This window comes from Kryptolebias marmoratus, linkage group LG14 (genome assembly GCF_001649575.2).
Source record: "Kryptolebias marmoratus isolate JLee-2015 linkage group LG14, ASM164957v2, whole genome shotgun sequence".
Taxonomy (NCBI): domain Eukaryota; kingdom Metazoa; phylum Chordata; class Actinopteri; order Cyprinodontiformes; family Rivulidae; genus Kryptolebias; species Kryptolebias marmoratus.
Genome location: NC_051443.1, coordinates 3,205,652 through 3,221,332, shown reverse-complemented (window position 1 = coordinate 3,221,332; position 15,681 = coordinate 3,205,652). Strand labels below are relative to the sequence as shown.

General features: G+C 37.9%; 1 protein-coding gene across 2 annotated transcripts; it reads right to left on the bottom strand.

The window, feature by feature from the left end:
- Positions 1-283: 283 nt before the first annotated feature.
- tmed2 (transmembrane p24 trafficking protein 2) lies at positions 284-11,971 on the bottom strand. Of its 2 annotated transcripts, XM_017404116.3 has the most exons (5): positions 11,635-11,971; positions 3,903-4,095; positions 3,745-3,762; positions 1,580-1,687; positions 284-1,502 (listed from the first exon to the last, which is right to left on the bottom strand). In XM_017404116.3, the coding sequence occupies exons 1-5, from the start codon at positions 11,812-11,814 to the stop codon at positions 1,378-1,380; spliced, it is 624 nt and encodes a 207-aa protein (XP_017259605.1). In that variant the 5' UTR covers positions 11,815-11,971; the 3' UTR covers positions 284-1,377. The 2 variants fall into 2 exon arrangements, with proteins under 2 accessions (XP_017259605.1, XP_017259606.1); XM_017404117.2 differs by lacking the exon at positions 3,745-3,762 and having other exon boundaries at positions 11,635-11,969.
- Between the last annotated feature and the right edge of the window lie 3,710 nt (positions 11,972-15,681).

Genomic DNA, 15,681 nt, shown 5'->3' with positions numbered 1-15,681 from the left:
ACCATAATTCTTTTATTTTGAAACCCATAAATTGTTCCAGACCAGCTTAGGGTTTCAACACAAGTTTCCATGGTGATACATGTCATGTGAACCAAAAAAAAGAAGACTTTACTCGGGTAAACCTGAAGTTATCTTAATAAACCCCTGGTACTACAGGCTATAACAGCAGGATTATAGTAGTCACTAAGGTGACAGAAGACAAAACTGTTTTTACCCATTCAGAAATCCTTCATTTTCTTCCTGGCAATGATATATTGGAAGCTGATGTCAATAAAAGACAGTGTGGTTGTACAGAATAGTCTTTATTATGAAACCTGGGGCATTTTTCACAGACAACCATTCTACATTTGTACATACCCATTTAGCAGTTGTAATGACAAAAACAAAATACTATACAGAACAGGCCATATATCGTTTTTTCCATTCAAAAGTGAATAATTTTTTGTGACATGCAACACCCATAATGCCTACCTTGTTTGTAGGAATTACAAATAGATCATCCGGAGAGCTGCATGTTACTAAACACAATTCAGAAATAAAATTTTCAAATTTGTATGCAATTATGTAATTTTTAAACCACAAACCCTGACAAAATAACCATAGTAGAAGCAACTAAGCACACAGCAGTCATTAGGTGTCCCCGACCCCACCTCAATCAACTTGTAACACAGGCCAGTATTTATCAACACTTTGCTTTGAAACGGCACCATAAATTGTTTAAAATATGACCCTCAAAATCTTGTAGTCAAGTTTTTAAATTGTGTTTAAAAATTACTGTGGCAGAAGCTGTGTAATTCCTCTCAAAGAACAGCTGCAATGACAGTCCTTCAAATATTTAGATGTATACATCAGGAGTGCAATGTGTCGTTAGAACATTAACCACGGGCAGTGAACTGTGCCTTTAACACCAGTAACACAACCCCTACATCTCAGACAATCAGGTCTAATTTTATGTTTATTGTTTGAAAATGTTTCTAGATAAATATTAATAGGAGCAACATTCACTTGCGGTGGCGCCACAGATGCCCCTTAATTTAGGTGAATTCTTAAGCCTTTCTCATGTAACTTCAATTATTTTAAAATAAAAGCCTCAGTCACTGTACAGACAATTAACTGATTATTAAACAAATTTAATTTAAAAAAAGAAAAAAAAGTTGAACCAAAATAAAGGAAAAAACTAAGAAAAACTGACAATGGCAGAACCTTTTGGCCTTTCATTCAAAAACATACATTTATAAAGGACTCAAACTGGAAACAGTAGAACAAACCATTTTTAATCCAATCAGGTGTAGGCTTCTCTCATGTTTGCCAGTCTCATTTTCAGAGTGTAGATAACTGTCTTGATGCAGGAGGACACACAGGGATCACCATAGCTCTCTACACCACTCGTCGAACTTCAAAAAATCTCTTCAAGTAGTAAATCTGTCCAAGTGTCATCGCCACCAGAACCAGGGCTTCAAAAAAAGACCACAGGACCACTCTGCTGTTTGTGTTGTCATTGACTGGGGGGATAGGAACAAAAGAGTTTGTGAAGACATTGTTTTTACCAAGATAAATTCTCATTTGTGCAGATTCTTACTTGCTCTGTGTATCCTCTCTCGGACCTCCATGTATTCCTGCTCATGCTTTACTGCTGTCATAGCAACCGCCAGCTCATTGATCATCTCCTCCAGTTTGTTTTGATGGGCTGAAACAGGCAGAAGCCAATCCATCATCAATCAGGACACACGGTCATGCACAAAACACATGCAACATTCAAAACATGCAGAATATTTTCACAACTAGCAGACAATTTTTTTTATTTTCCACAACTACATGTTTAATTCTCACTGTGCAGGCAATCAAACTATTAAACACTGCAGCTTTCTGTGTATAGAAGGTTTGCACATACATCGCTGCTCGATATGGAGCCTTCTGGACACACCACACTGAGGCAAAACATTCAACATGGCTTCTACTGATATTTGTGGAATTGGGAGTAAATCTTAATAAACAATTACAGACTGTTGGTCTTGACAGGGTACTTGTGACCTGAGGGTATTACTATCTGATCAGTTTCCTAATATATATAACCATTTCTTCACATAGCATAGCAAAGCTTGACGGCATTTCAGAGACCAGATGGACTTGGTGACAGGACATGACCAAGGCCTCGTGATGAGCAGGTGAAGCTCTGAGGCTCTTCTTTTATTTACTGTATTTTCCGCACTATAGGGCGCACTGGATTATAAGACGCACTGTCAATGAATGGTCCATTTTCAAACTTTTGTCATTTATAAAGCACACCAGACTATAAGGCGCATAGTCGTGCACCTCCCAATTTTTGTAAATTCACTCGGACCGCGCTCCATTGTGATTTTGCTGCTCTAGCAGATGTGGTTCGCTTGCATCAGCATTTATATGATCCCTCTATGAGAGAGCATAAAGATAATCAAACGGTGCAGGTTCTGCTCAGGTCTGCCCTGCGTGACACAACAAAGTACGACTATAACTGAGCCTTAATGCTGCAAGCGATGCTGCTTTGTAGTTTACCAAAGTCGTATTAAAACATTACAACGTCTTACATATATAAGGTGCACTGTCGAGTTTTTAGAAAACTGAAGGCTTTTAAGTGCGCCTTATAGTCCGGAAATAAGAACAGTGACATCTGGTGGCTAACTGAAGTCATAGCAGGAGCACAACTGAAGAATTGATACTGTTTCAATCCCATGTCAGCATTAAAAGTTCAAACAAGGCTGTATGGTTGTTTTACGCTGCTGATATTTTTATTCATCTATACCAATTAAAGATTACATCACCATTACAACTTAAAATGAACTATAAACTTGTTGTTAGAAGTACAACTAAGTTCTTTGATAAAAAGAGAAATTTGTTTAAAAAAAAATCCTACTATGCAGACACACTCACCATTACTCTTAAGAACATGCTAGATTAAACTTGTGTGCGTGTGTGTGTATATATAAATAAATAAATTGTAAAATGTTTAAATTCATTTAGAGAGCTTGATTTAAAGACTGAGCCACTGAAATGCTTCAAATCATTTTGAACAAATAAGCAGTGACAATGTTTGAGGCTTCGCACATCATCCTATGCTCTATTTTGAAGTAGGAAACTTTTTTTCAGAAGGTTGGAAAATTATTTTATATCTTTAACAGTTATGTCAATCTCTACAAATATCAGCAGGCCTCTTTTTCTGATCATACCTGTGAAGGGTTAAACATTTCCTTTGGATCAAACAATTAGTCACAATTTAATTTTTTTTTGTTGTTTTTGGACAAACTCTTGATATTTTATTAAATTTTCAATGTTACTCTTAATACTGGCAATTGTGTTTTTTATGAACACAAAGTGTTTATTATAGAATAAATTTCTGGTTCTGGATTCCAGCTGTGTTTATAAGTTGTACTGGCTAGTTTCTCTCTCTTTACTTTTTGAAAGTTCTGTGGAAAAAAAGCCCAAAATGTTTACTAAATTTGTTTGAACAGCTTTTCCTGATTTTAGTTCAGTTTTCTGGGTTCTAAAGCTGCTTATACAGTCCACAAGTATTGTCAGGGATCTTTTTGCCACTCAGTTGGTTTATCTCCAATGCAAGACATCAGCAATGATAATCACGCGATAAACGCTCTATTATATTAAAAACTAATTAGTTCACACTATGGAAATAAAACTGGTTAGAAAAAAAAACAAACTACAGTGCATCACAGACTCAAAAGCAGTTTTGTCATAGTCTCCTGCGTTTCCTACCATCCCAGCTGTCATGACCTACAAAGAGGAGGAAAGCACCCAAAGGATAGTCAAAAAGGAAGAGACTAATACAGAAAATGAAACTATACAAATAAAGGAATCACAATCCATTAAAGAAAGGATAAAAACCAATTAAGCTATACATTTACTTTGAGTACCTTCTGTCTCCATATCTTGGCCTTTAGGTGCCTCTCCAATATCAATTGTGAACATGACAATCTTAGGCGTCATGGTTGACATCTTGTTGCTGAAGCAGAACTTGTAGGTACCATCCATATGTGCAGCCACTGAGTATTTCCCACTGGATTCTCTGTCCCCTTTGTAAATCTGCTTTCCATCAGGCCCTGTTATCTGAAAAAATAAAATAAAATTAAAGTTTGAGTAACAAACTTTACTGGATCAAAATTGATTCAATTAAAACATTCTTTAACAAAGAAAAAGTGACAACCCCCAATATTATTTAGCTCTTCTATATAAAAGCATAAAGGGCTCATTCAACACCTAGGGTTTCCCGCAGTGTATCATAAGCCTGGCAGGCAGCCAGGCTTTAATGCCCCCACCGCCAGGCTAAGCTCCGCTTGTATATTATAAAATACGTCATTTTTTGTACACTGTTTATTCCACCGGCAACCCCACTGCATGTTGATCACAGCACCAGGGTGCGGGCGCCAACAGTGACGCAATCACACTGTCCCCGCATTTATACGAGAGCGCCACAGCAATAAACATCGACAAGCGGGTTTAACCAAAAATAGTTAATTGAGCTGAACTTCAGTGAGTGGATTTACAAGACAGAATACGGTAAGCATGTTTTGCACTTAGTGAAAATATTAATATGATGCTTGCTAATTTATCCTTGTTTACCAGTAAAATTATGCTATTAAATTCAGCATTAGATTTGTTTTGTTGTTACATGTAGTGATCCAACATGCAGCCTGTGCCACAAAAAGTACAGTACAGCATCTCTCTGTTTTTCAGAGTTCTGTTATTCATTGGCCTTGACATGAGATGTGTGTTGGTGCTTTTTTTATGTTTTATTTTTCATTTATGTTAATAAATTTTTTTTGTAAATGTGACTTAAATTAGGTGTAAACAATTAGTATTTTTTTAATTGTATTTTTGTTTTAAAAAGTATTTCAAAAGTTCCTTTTTGTAAAACTGTAGTTTTACACTATATGGCATAATAAATAGCCATATTTTCAACTTTCCTGTCAACTTTAATTTTTTTTTTTTTCACTAAATCACAGTCAGCCAGCAAACGGCTACCTACCACCATGCGTAGCCTCTTTTCTGGGGGAAACCCTGAACACCCATCCATTTTCTTTACCCGCTTCTCCATTCCAGGTCACGGGGAGCGGGGGCCTATCTCTAGCAGCTACTGTGAATAACAAGTCCATTCAACATCATTATCGGAACTAACGGTTCCCCTGGTTTTGTGGCACACAACCCACAGATTTTATTTATTTAAAATTTTGAAAAAATAAAAATTGAAAAACATTCTGGGTGGCACAAATAAGTGTAAAAGTTCATAAACCTGCAGACTTAAAATATTTAAAATGTTTCTTCTGCTAAAAACCATGCTAGTTGCCAATTGAAACATTGCTCCTGGTTATTGATTTTTAAAAAAAAATAAATAAATAAACAATAAAATGCTAAAAAAGTCACTGAAGAAACAAAAGTAGTCAAATCTGAGGATTTATCAGATGCCAACATCTGATCAGCATCTAAATGTGGTACACTGACAGAAAACAACTTAAATTTTTGATTTTCTATCAGTTGCGTTTTTTTTGTACCAATTATATTTGAGTAGGAGTGCTTCTTCTACTGCCCACCCCCTCCCAAAAAGAAAAAGAGGAAAATAACTGCATTTCCCAGCATCTGTTTTTGCCAACATAGTTTATTTTGAAATGATTATAAAATGGGACCTATGGTCACAAGTGAGCTCAGCTTTAATGCCGGGCTAGCAGGATTAGCAGCAGGAAATGTCTCTGTACCCAAAGTCTCTGTTACATTAGAGGGGGTTTCAGGTGCAGTACTTGGCCTGACTAAACTTCAATTCACCAGAAATCCAGTGTGGACATGGTCATGTTTTAAGCACCAACATAAAACAGACAAAAGTACTAAAACATAAAGAGTTTAGCGCTTATTAAGATACTTTCTCTGTTTTTCAGTTTGTTGTTGTTATATTAATGAGTCCTGTATGAATGGGTTTCCAATGGAATGAAACAGGATGAGGGTGGGGAGGTTAAATATTCAAAGAAAAATCAATTACTGAAAAATTCAGAGCGTTTTTGCTTTAAATGCCCACCCCCAATCTGGGACAAAAATAGAAAATCAGTAAATATGTGGCATTTCTTGCTGACAAATGAATCTGAAACTGATTACAGACTGCTTCCAAGCAGTTCAGTGCATGTTACTATGGTGATCTAGCAAGACTCAAACAGAGCCACTTTTGTGAACAAAAACTCATTTGAGCTCAATGTAGTCAGGTAAACGGTTTATTCTTCTTTGCTGGTCTGAACGAGAATCCTCACAAATGACCAAAAACTCAATGACTCATAGACATTACCATATGTGAGACATTTGGATGCGTTATATTTATAACTAAATATGAAGAAACAGTGTGTGGTCAAAGTTTACATGTTCTCCTTGTGCAAGAGTGGGTTTTCTCCAGATAGTCCGGTTTCCTCCCACAGACCAAAAACATGCATATTAGGTTAATTGGTAACTCTAAATAGTCTCTAGATGTGAGTAAGAGTGTGAATGGTTGCCTATCTCATTTGTTTCTGTATGTCCCTGTGATGGACTGGTACCCTGCCCAGGGTGTACCCCACCTCTTGCCCAATGATCCCTGGAGATAGGCACCAGCTCCCCACGACCCTTACAGAAAAGCTGGTAAAGAAAATGGATGAAAGGATAGATTTATTTACAAGAATCTTACACTATATTTACACTAGAATGAATGCAAATGAAAGCCTGGATGTTGTATTTAACACCTGGATTTGTTGCAAACAAACAACTTTGTTCTATGGACATGGACAGGGTTGTTCAGCAAAATATAGTAGGTAATTTGTGGGGGAATTTTTACTTTACAAATGACTGACATGGCCGAATCGCACAGGATTAACAACACAGACAGTCCCTGTAATTATTACAAATAGCATGTGGTCCCTAGGTAAAACTAATCCTGTGTGAATATGGTTTATGTCCACTGAGTCTTGTCTTCTTGACACTGTGGGCATAACACGAGTTCAACATCCCAAATAACAATACATACACATTTGACTGAGTGCATTAAAATTAACACCTGTTATCTTTAAAGACAACTATTTTATTCTAAATCCAAAAACTGCAGCATCATTGTGACCACATTTTGAAAAGAAAACTTGAATTAAAAATTGTAAGAGGATTTCACTGTAAACAAACATCTGAAGGCAGAAAGTGCAAAGAGCAGCTTTTTTCCCCATGGTAGCACCGGTGCAAAAGGAGCAGAAATGGCAAGTTTCTCTTTGATAACCAAATTTTAAAGGAGGTATTAGTGTGTCATGTTGGCCTTTGTTTTGAAAATTTATAGTGCAGAAATGTTTGGCAGTTTAAAGAAAGACCCATGGACAATTGTTAATCATTTTAGTAATGTTTGTAAGATATTTCATTAGCTAAATACTTTATTTGGCATAATGCAGTGCTACACTGCAATTGTGAACTCGTGATTTTGTTTTTATATAAACTGTACATACCTATTTTATTTAAATTGAAGTCTTAAAACTTTTGGATATTCAAATACATTTCTGGCCATTTTTGATCTCTTCCTAGCGCTTTTGTTTAAAATGACATGGATTACTTGCATTGCAGGTTGGATTGCTTTAAGTATTTCATTTGTTATGATGCTCACATCAAATAAAATGATGAAACCATTTCATTAGTTTGAAATTAAACTTTTTTACAGGTCATTACTTTTTATTTGTTGTGGAAAGTTGTATTACATTAATGCAGTTGTGCCCAACCCTGTTTTTCAAGAGCCACTATCCAGCATGTTTTAGATGTTTCCCTGCTCTTCAGCAAGTCTTCAGGTTCTGCAGAAGCCTGTAAAGGCTTTTACATACGTCATGAGAAGTCATGAAATTGGCTCTCATTCAAGTGGTTGAAAGATGAAAATGACAATTTCGTTTGCGTAGCAGCTTTGTCTGCCCCTTCATGACACAAGGCCCGGGCCAAACTTTTTTGCACGGTGGTTTGTGCCAAGTATTTTTGTGGGCATGTTTATGTGGAAAAGCCGGTGAGCATTAGTGGAGTAATTTTGATTCAGTTACTTCACTGAGAAGAAACTGGATGGCTGTTTTTATGACTGTTACACAGTCCCTCCAGGATTTCGCGGGCATATTTTGTGATTGTTGCGGGCTAAAATGTCTGATTTCGCGGGACATTTTCCTAAAAGTTGCGATGAAAAGTTGCTAATTTCTTTTACTAAAATCAATAAAAAATAAAAAACCATAACTTTTAATATATAAACCAAAAATACTTACTAGTTTTGTAAGATAATTANCCAACAAACATTGACATTCTCAAAAGGTGCTTTATTTGAGAACTTTGATAGCTTCTAAACTGACATTCATGACCATTTCTGGATTGTCCCTTATCTGCAGATCTCCTCACGTTTTGCAGACACAAAGTGTTTGTTGATGCGTTTATGTTCCATGATTACACTGCAGGATGTGCAAAACAGCTTCCCCCCACTCTTGTGCAGCTGGGGAGGAAACTGGTTTGCGTCCGCAGTGAAGTTAGTTTGAAGTTGGATATTGGATATTCGAGCTCCGCGGAGTTAGCGGCGTGTAGCTCACGGCTGACCCGAAACAGGAACGCTAATATCGGCCAGCCGTTCTCTGCTGGCCCCTTCTCTAACGCGCGGTGGTTCACTTAGGGGCGGCTGGCCGACATTAGCGTTCCTGTTTCGGGTCAGCCGTGAGCTAGACGCTGCTAACACAGCAGAGCGCGAATATCCAACTTCAAACTAACTTCACTGCTGTGTTTTGCGCAGTCCTTTGCTGAAATCTTTGTGGGCAAATGTGAAGCATTAGCACACATTTTCGCTTTGCTCGCTGCTCCTACATGCTCCCAGCATTCTGATGTTAACAGGATGTGACGTCACATGTCTTCTTCGTGAATTATTTAGGGTTAAAGTTGCGGTGTTTTGGACAAAGTTGCGATTTTGCGGGGTTTGCTTGATTTTGCGTTAATAGTTGCGATCTCAACATCACGAAATCCTGGAGGGTCTGGTTACAGCAAAACCTATTAACCCATGAATTTAAAAATACTGAGCAGGTCAAAGGTGACTCTTCAGGGCTGTGACTGTCTCAGTCGGTTAATAAACACATCTGGTCAGGGTAAGGGAAGCAAAAATCTACAAGGACAGGAGGGTTGAGAAGCCAGCAGGAGGAAACCAGTTTTAAAGATGCAGGAGGAGAGAGGAGCTTCCCCAGAGTTCTGATCAGAGTGTCTCATCATGGAAGATGAAAGGTGTGTGAGAAAACAAATGTCTTGCAACCACGTGAACGTGAACCACTTTTTGACATCTTACGGAGTACGCCTGAGCCTTAAATTACACATTCATTCAAATCAGGTAACTCAAAGCAGAGAAACACGTAAAACACGTCCGACACGTCCGACCGCCACCCACTGCCCCTGGCTGTCCGACCGCCACCCGCCGCCCCTGGCTGTCCAACCGCCACCTGCCACCTCCGGAAGGGAAACTCCTTGCAGACTGTGTGACATTGTTGTAAAACATGGGGGTTCCTTTTGTGAAATGTGGGGCTCGAGTTCCTAACAGCATCACTCCAGACCAAAAACGTGTTTTTAAACCGGTACTCTTGGTAACAAAAATTGCATTTTCTTCTTCTTCCATTTTAACTGATAAACACTCAGGGTTTCCCCCCGCATATTATAAGCCTGGTGGGCCGGCTCAAAACTCACGGAAGGAGATCACTGCTGCAGCCGATAAAAAGGAGTGTTTATAAAAATATTAGTCCTATGATGGGCGAATCACAACTAAAGCAAATAAATCAAAGAAAGTCAAACTGAATGCTTTAAGTTTAAACATCCTCTCTGCATCACAGCCAGAAACAAAAGCTCTTCCTCCTGAATACGTGCAGCCATATTTGATGTGACAACCATCTGCTCTCTTTTTTTACCGTATTTCCACTGGTTACGTAGCGTACTGCTCCCGTCTTTTTGGAGTATACTGCAACGATGTCAGCACCAAGTATAAACACCTCCACCGTGCGCTCAGGTCTGCGCGCTGTTTGCGGAGCCTTGCGGGACTCTAATGAGCCCTGAGGCCGAGCCTCCTTCAGCTACCTGGAGTTAGCAGGTCGCTGGAGCCACAGCAATAAACATGGAACGAGTGGGTTTAACCAAAAATGGTTAGTTGAGACGAAATTCAGCGGGTGGCTTTACAATACCGGATATGGTAAGCATGTTTTGTACTTAGTGAAAATATTATCCTTGTTTAACAGTAAAATGATGCTATTAAAATCAGCTTTAGATAAGCACAGTACAGCATCTGTTTATTTTTCCGGAGTTCTCTGTTGTTATTCATTGGCCTGGAAGTGAGACGTGTGTTGGTGCTTTGTTTGCACTTTTTCATTTATGTTGATTTAATTTATTTGTAAAGTGACTTAAATTAGGTGCAATCAATTAGTATTTATTTTAATTGTATTTTTGTTTAAAAAAAAAGCATTTCAAAAGTGCCTTTTTGTAAAATTGTAGTTGTGTAAATATTTGGCACAAATATCTTACAATATCAAATAATAAATAGCCATATTTTCAACTTTCCTGTCAACTTTAATCAATTTTTATATTAAATCACAGTCGGCCAGCGGTCAGTGAACGGCCACCTACCACCGGGCTTAGCCTCTTTTCTGGGAGAAACCCTGAACACTGCAACAGTAAATTACTCTGTGTCCTACAAGTCTGCCACAGCTGGCCGCGGCACCAACTACCTTATCACCCCACTTTGGGATTTTGACACAAAAAATTCTAAAAACAAAAAACAAGTGATTACCATTTTAAATCAGAGAAATGGACCACTGAAGTGTTTAGTGATAGTGTTTAAAACAAAAACGTATTTTTCCGGGGTGACATTCCCAGGCGGTCAGACTGAAACATAAAGTAAGACTTCATCTGACTGGAGCCCAGAATAGGAGAGAGATACAACTTAACCAACCACTAGTCGAAAAAAGTTTGAACAATTAATCAGCTCTGGAAATAATTTATAGTTGAAGCCCTTCAATAATGGCAAAAAAAGACCAGCAAGAAGTAGTTATTTGCAGAATTTGTGTAATGGAAATTTCGTAATTCTGTAAAGTACTCTCAAAAGCATTTGTTTGACATGAGCTGCTAATAAATAGTTTGAACTGGTAAATGATGGAACTTTAAAAAAACAGCTGGAAGCAACCATCAGCCACTAAACCAAGTAATTAGGAGTATTTTAACAAGCAACAGGTCTACAGCACATTAGTCAACGTCTGCTAGAATAAATTTATGTTCACAGAACACATTAGATTAGAAACCCTCTCCTGCTTCTGTTACTAGTTTTACCGAATACCATTACCATGCTAATACTGGACTTCCTCGATGTTGTCAAATTTCAATATGAAACAACTTAAAAACCAACACCATCTCAGTGATATGTAGATATATAAATATCAATCTCTTGCCACAGAGTAAAATCAATGTAGCTAGACAGTTGACATTTTGCATTAGCCGACTAAAAGCTAAAGGCGAATGTTCGCTTAGCACAGGCCCTGTTTATCCTGGTTTCAGTTTCTGAAGTTCAAACGCAAACAGACAGATGTTATATTGTCATTTTGCCTGGTCTTGAATAAAGCATCTCACCTCTACATCAATATCCAGGAAGCCTCCCTCTGCCACCTCAAACATGAGGCCCATCTTGGTGCCAGAATTGACCCGCTCGTAGAAGCACTCCTCGGCATGGGCGTCTATGCTAACAAAGTAGCCAGACGCGGTAGCAGATAGGACCGCCAGCAAGACAACGAGCTCTGACGCAGTAAACATGTTTCAAATGGTAAGTAACAAAGGTTAAATTATAACTTGTGTCCTTTCTTCAGAAAATTCTACTGGATGTCGTTTCAGTAAGAATGAACTGTCGCAAGGAAGGAGTTGCACCTCCTTCGGTAGCTGTGTACTACTCTTTGAATGCCACGTACTGGTTTATGCAACGGCAACCAGAGAGGGACAAACTTAGAAATGCATCTGACCGAAAGGCAACACTTGATGGAAGAACAGGATTCCTACATCCAATGACATCTATTCTATATCTCTACACCGTTTCCATTTTAAAATTCCATACTTTTGACACTTCACATTTTCAGATTTCTTCGTCAAATTTTAGGCCATTTTTAAGCTCAAAGTACACACATTTTCTGTAAATTTACATAAAGTTTGGACAGGTATGTCACAGTCAGGAGTAACTTTTTTTGTTTGTTTTTCATAAGTGTCAAGATTAAAGTGTAAATTTTATTGAAAGAAGAAAGTATCGCAATACTGAATAAACTGTTGTCTTTTAAATTTAATCCAGTTGCAGACAGTTGCATGGTGTGGCAGTTGCAACATTGTTGATTTAACCAATAAGCATTCAGCTGGACTGATGAAATTTCTCCTGCACATGCTCAGTTAGCCCCTCCTTCTTTCTGGAAGACAGCAGCCACAACCTGTCAGACCTTCAGGGAGAACTGAAAATCAAGTAAAACTAATATTTTGAATGATTACTTTTTTGCTAGCATAGCTAGTTTAAAGATGGTAGTAAGAGTGACGGACAGTTGCAACAGTGTGTTGCAACTGACCGTCATGACCACAATAGTGAAAATGTGACAAATAAATAAAAGTCAACTTAATGAATGCAGTAGAGAATATTTTTATTATGTCAGGTTTCTAGTTATTTAACATCAAATTGATCTCTAAAGGCTTAATCCATGTTACAGGATATCCTACATCTTCTCTTCTATTTTGTTTTCCCAGTATGCCAGAGACAGGAAAAGGACAACAGACAGGGGTGTCTCTCTACCTGTTCTGTCCTTAGCTGCAGATATAGTGAAGACAGAAAGCAGGACAGTGAGATGTGTGGAAAATCTATTTGATATCTGCCACACCACCCTCTATAGCTTCATTAAAAAGAGAGAGAGATTTCTTTTCTGCCATCTCATAATTTTCTAAATAGCAAAATCAGTTTACACATTTTTTATGTGATGGTATGTAATGGCAATGTAATATGATTACTTATGCAACAGACATTCAGTTAAATAGTTTAGTAAGCCAATAATTTGACAAAAAATCTTTTTTTTTGTGAATAAATTGCTGTTTCAACTGTCCCTCATGACTGTTGCAACTGTCCCTGTCTATGGGAACGGTTGCAACATTTGACAACCTTTGTTCAACCACGTGTTTCTTGCTTTACATCAAGCTTCTAAATGTTGCACTTGTATGGGTGTGTAGGGGACAGATGTGAGTTTACTTTGTTAAAATATTGTCACTGAAATACAAATAGCTTGTGAGAAATTGAGGGAAAAGTAAAAACTGTTGCAACTGTCCCCACTCTCCCCTATGTCTGTGTTCTAAACCTGATTCTAGCCTCTGTCAGTTAAACTCAGTCTCTAAACGTGTAGGGCTTCATGTCTCGAAGAGCACGCAGCTTTAATACTAAGAGTTGGCATAGGGACCAAATTCGAAAAGTGGATTTGAACAAAAACATTGACATTCATCAAACCATGCGCATGCATGTTTCTGCGCACCTTTCCTTCATACATCTAAATTTACCTGGAACTGAACGTACATGAGACTCCTCCCCTGACATGGCTCTATTTAAATATGTAAATATGTCCTGCATGTGTGATTATTCTTGCTGCACAATCAAAAATTATGTCTAGATGAAATAAAATTAGGAATTTCATTGAATGTGAGCCAGAGACGCTCCTGAATAAGGTAGTGGGGCGCAGGGCCAGAGTGGGACTCATTTTCAGCCGTGGACTTTCATGCCTCGTTCAGAACGATCCACTTTAGATCACGACCTATAATTATTATCAGAATAATCTAATTATAACTGAACAATAGTGCACTGTTCTGTAATGCCTTGTAATTCAGTGTATTTTTCGAAGTAAGGGTTGCTTCTGTAAGGATCTGGAGTTGCTCTGTCTCCACCTGCTGCTGAGACAGAGCGCTCCTCCTTCACAGCTGTGCCTCGTTCTGCTAATTAGGGGTTCCTGCATTTAAGCCTGCGACTGGATCCAGATCGACGCTGGAGCATCACGCCTCTTGGGACTCTCAGTGCCCTGCCTTGTGAATATTTAACTGTCTGGATTTTTGGATCACTTACCTGTGAAGACTTACCTGTTGCCGAAGTTGGAACCTCCTCCTGGAACTCACTCATCCGGACGTCATCCTCTCGAACCTCCTTCACTCAACGAACCTGTAAGCAAACAAAAAGAAACATTACTGAACTGGAATTAATCTCATCCTCAACCTGTGCCCGAGACTCACCCTAGTTTCCCTTCATGCCATTTCAGATTCCCCTGACCACAACCACTGAATTCACCTTTAAATAGTGTTAATAAACCACTTACCTTTTATGCTGGCTTCCGTCTGATTTTCTGTACCGCTCTTCCTGACAACCTTGGTTTATGACAGCTTCACAATGTAGATTTATTTCAACATGAGTGCACCAACATTATTCTTTACAACACATCCTCTTCAACAATATTAGAATTTATATGCTGTTCAAATAAGTCTTCACAAATATTCAAACCTTAAAAATGAAATAAAAGAATAAACCAAAATATTAAATTAAAAATGAATAAATGAACATGTTACACTTTCTAATCAAACCATCCTCTCTTTTTCCTTTGCAAGGAAACAGTTCCATCACAACTTAGATTTTACAAATATGAGAACATGAGTTAAAAGGCAAATTTCCAACACTATTCTTTACAACATCAGGATGATTTTCTGCAATATCAATATCAAACAGATTAGTGTTCACAAATCTTTATGAATAAAGAATTAAAAAATTTATGGCACTGTTCTCTGCAAGTTTGTTATTCACAGTTTAACATAACTTTCTATTTGATGCCATTATATTTTTCCCTTTGCATAAGAGTAGTTTCAAAGAAACATGCCCAACCCTAAAACATTAATAAAAGTCTGAGGAGTACACTGGTCTCTGCGACTTTGTTTATTACAGTAGGTAGGTAGGTAGGTACATTTATTTATATAGCACTTTTCAGCACAAGGCGACTCAAAGTGCTTTACAACACAAGAACAAAATTACAGACAGAGTTACAGAACATGACAAGATAACTAAGCTAAAACATGACAATGCTAACCAAGGTACAGGATAACTTAACTACTAAAACATGATATTACTAAACCAAGGCACTAACAATCTAGCTAACAGTGACAAGAATAATAATAAACTAAGAGGTACCAAAAGAAGACCCGCTAACAGCCAGTTATATATAATATGATAACTTATTGTACAGTAACTAAGCTAAGTGTACAGGAAGGCTAAATAATCTAAAACATGACAATGCTAAACTAAAACTAACGGTACCGAACTATCTAAAAGTACCCAAGGTCCGCTATACAGCCATAGTAAAACCAGACATATCTAAGCATGAGCTAAGACAGTAAAAAATAGTAGCTAAACTAAACAGATCTAAATATGACTAAATGTACAGAGCTAAACTAAGTGTACAGGAAGATAAAGCTAAACTAAACAGTACCGAATTTCTAAATGGTACCAGTGGCCCACTAAAACAGCCGATGTAATAATTACTAAGATAGAGAAAGAGGGAAGGAGGAGGGGGGGAGTGAGAGAGATGACAGAAATGAGTGCGACAGCAGAGTATGAGTATGAGAATGTGTGTGTGT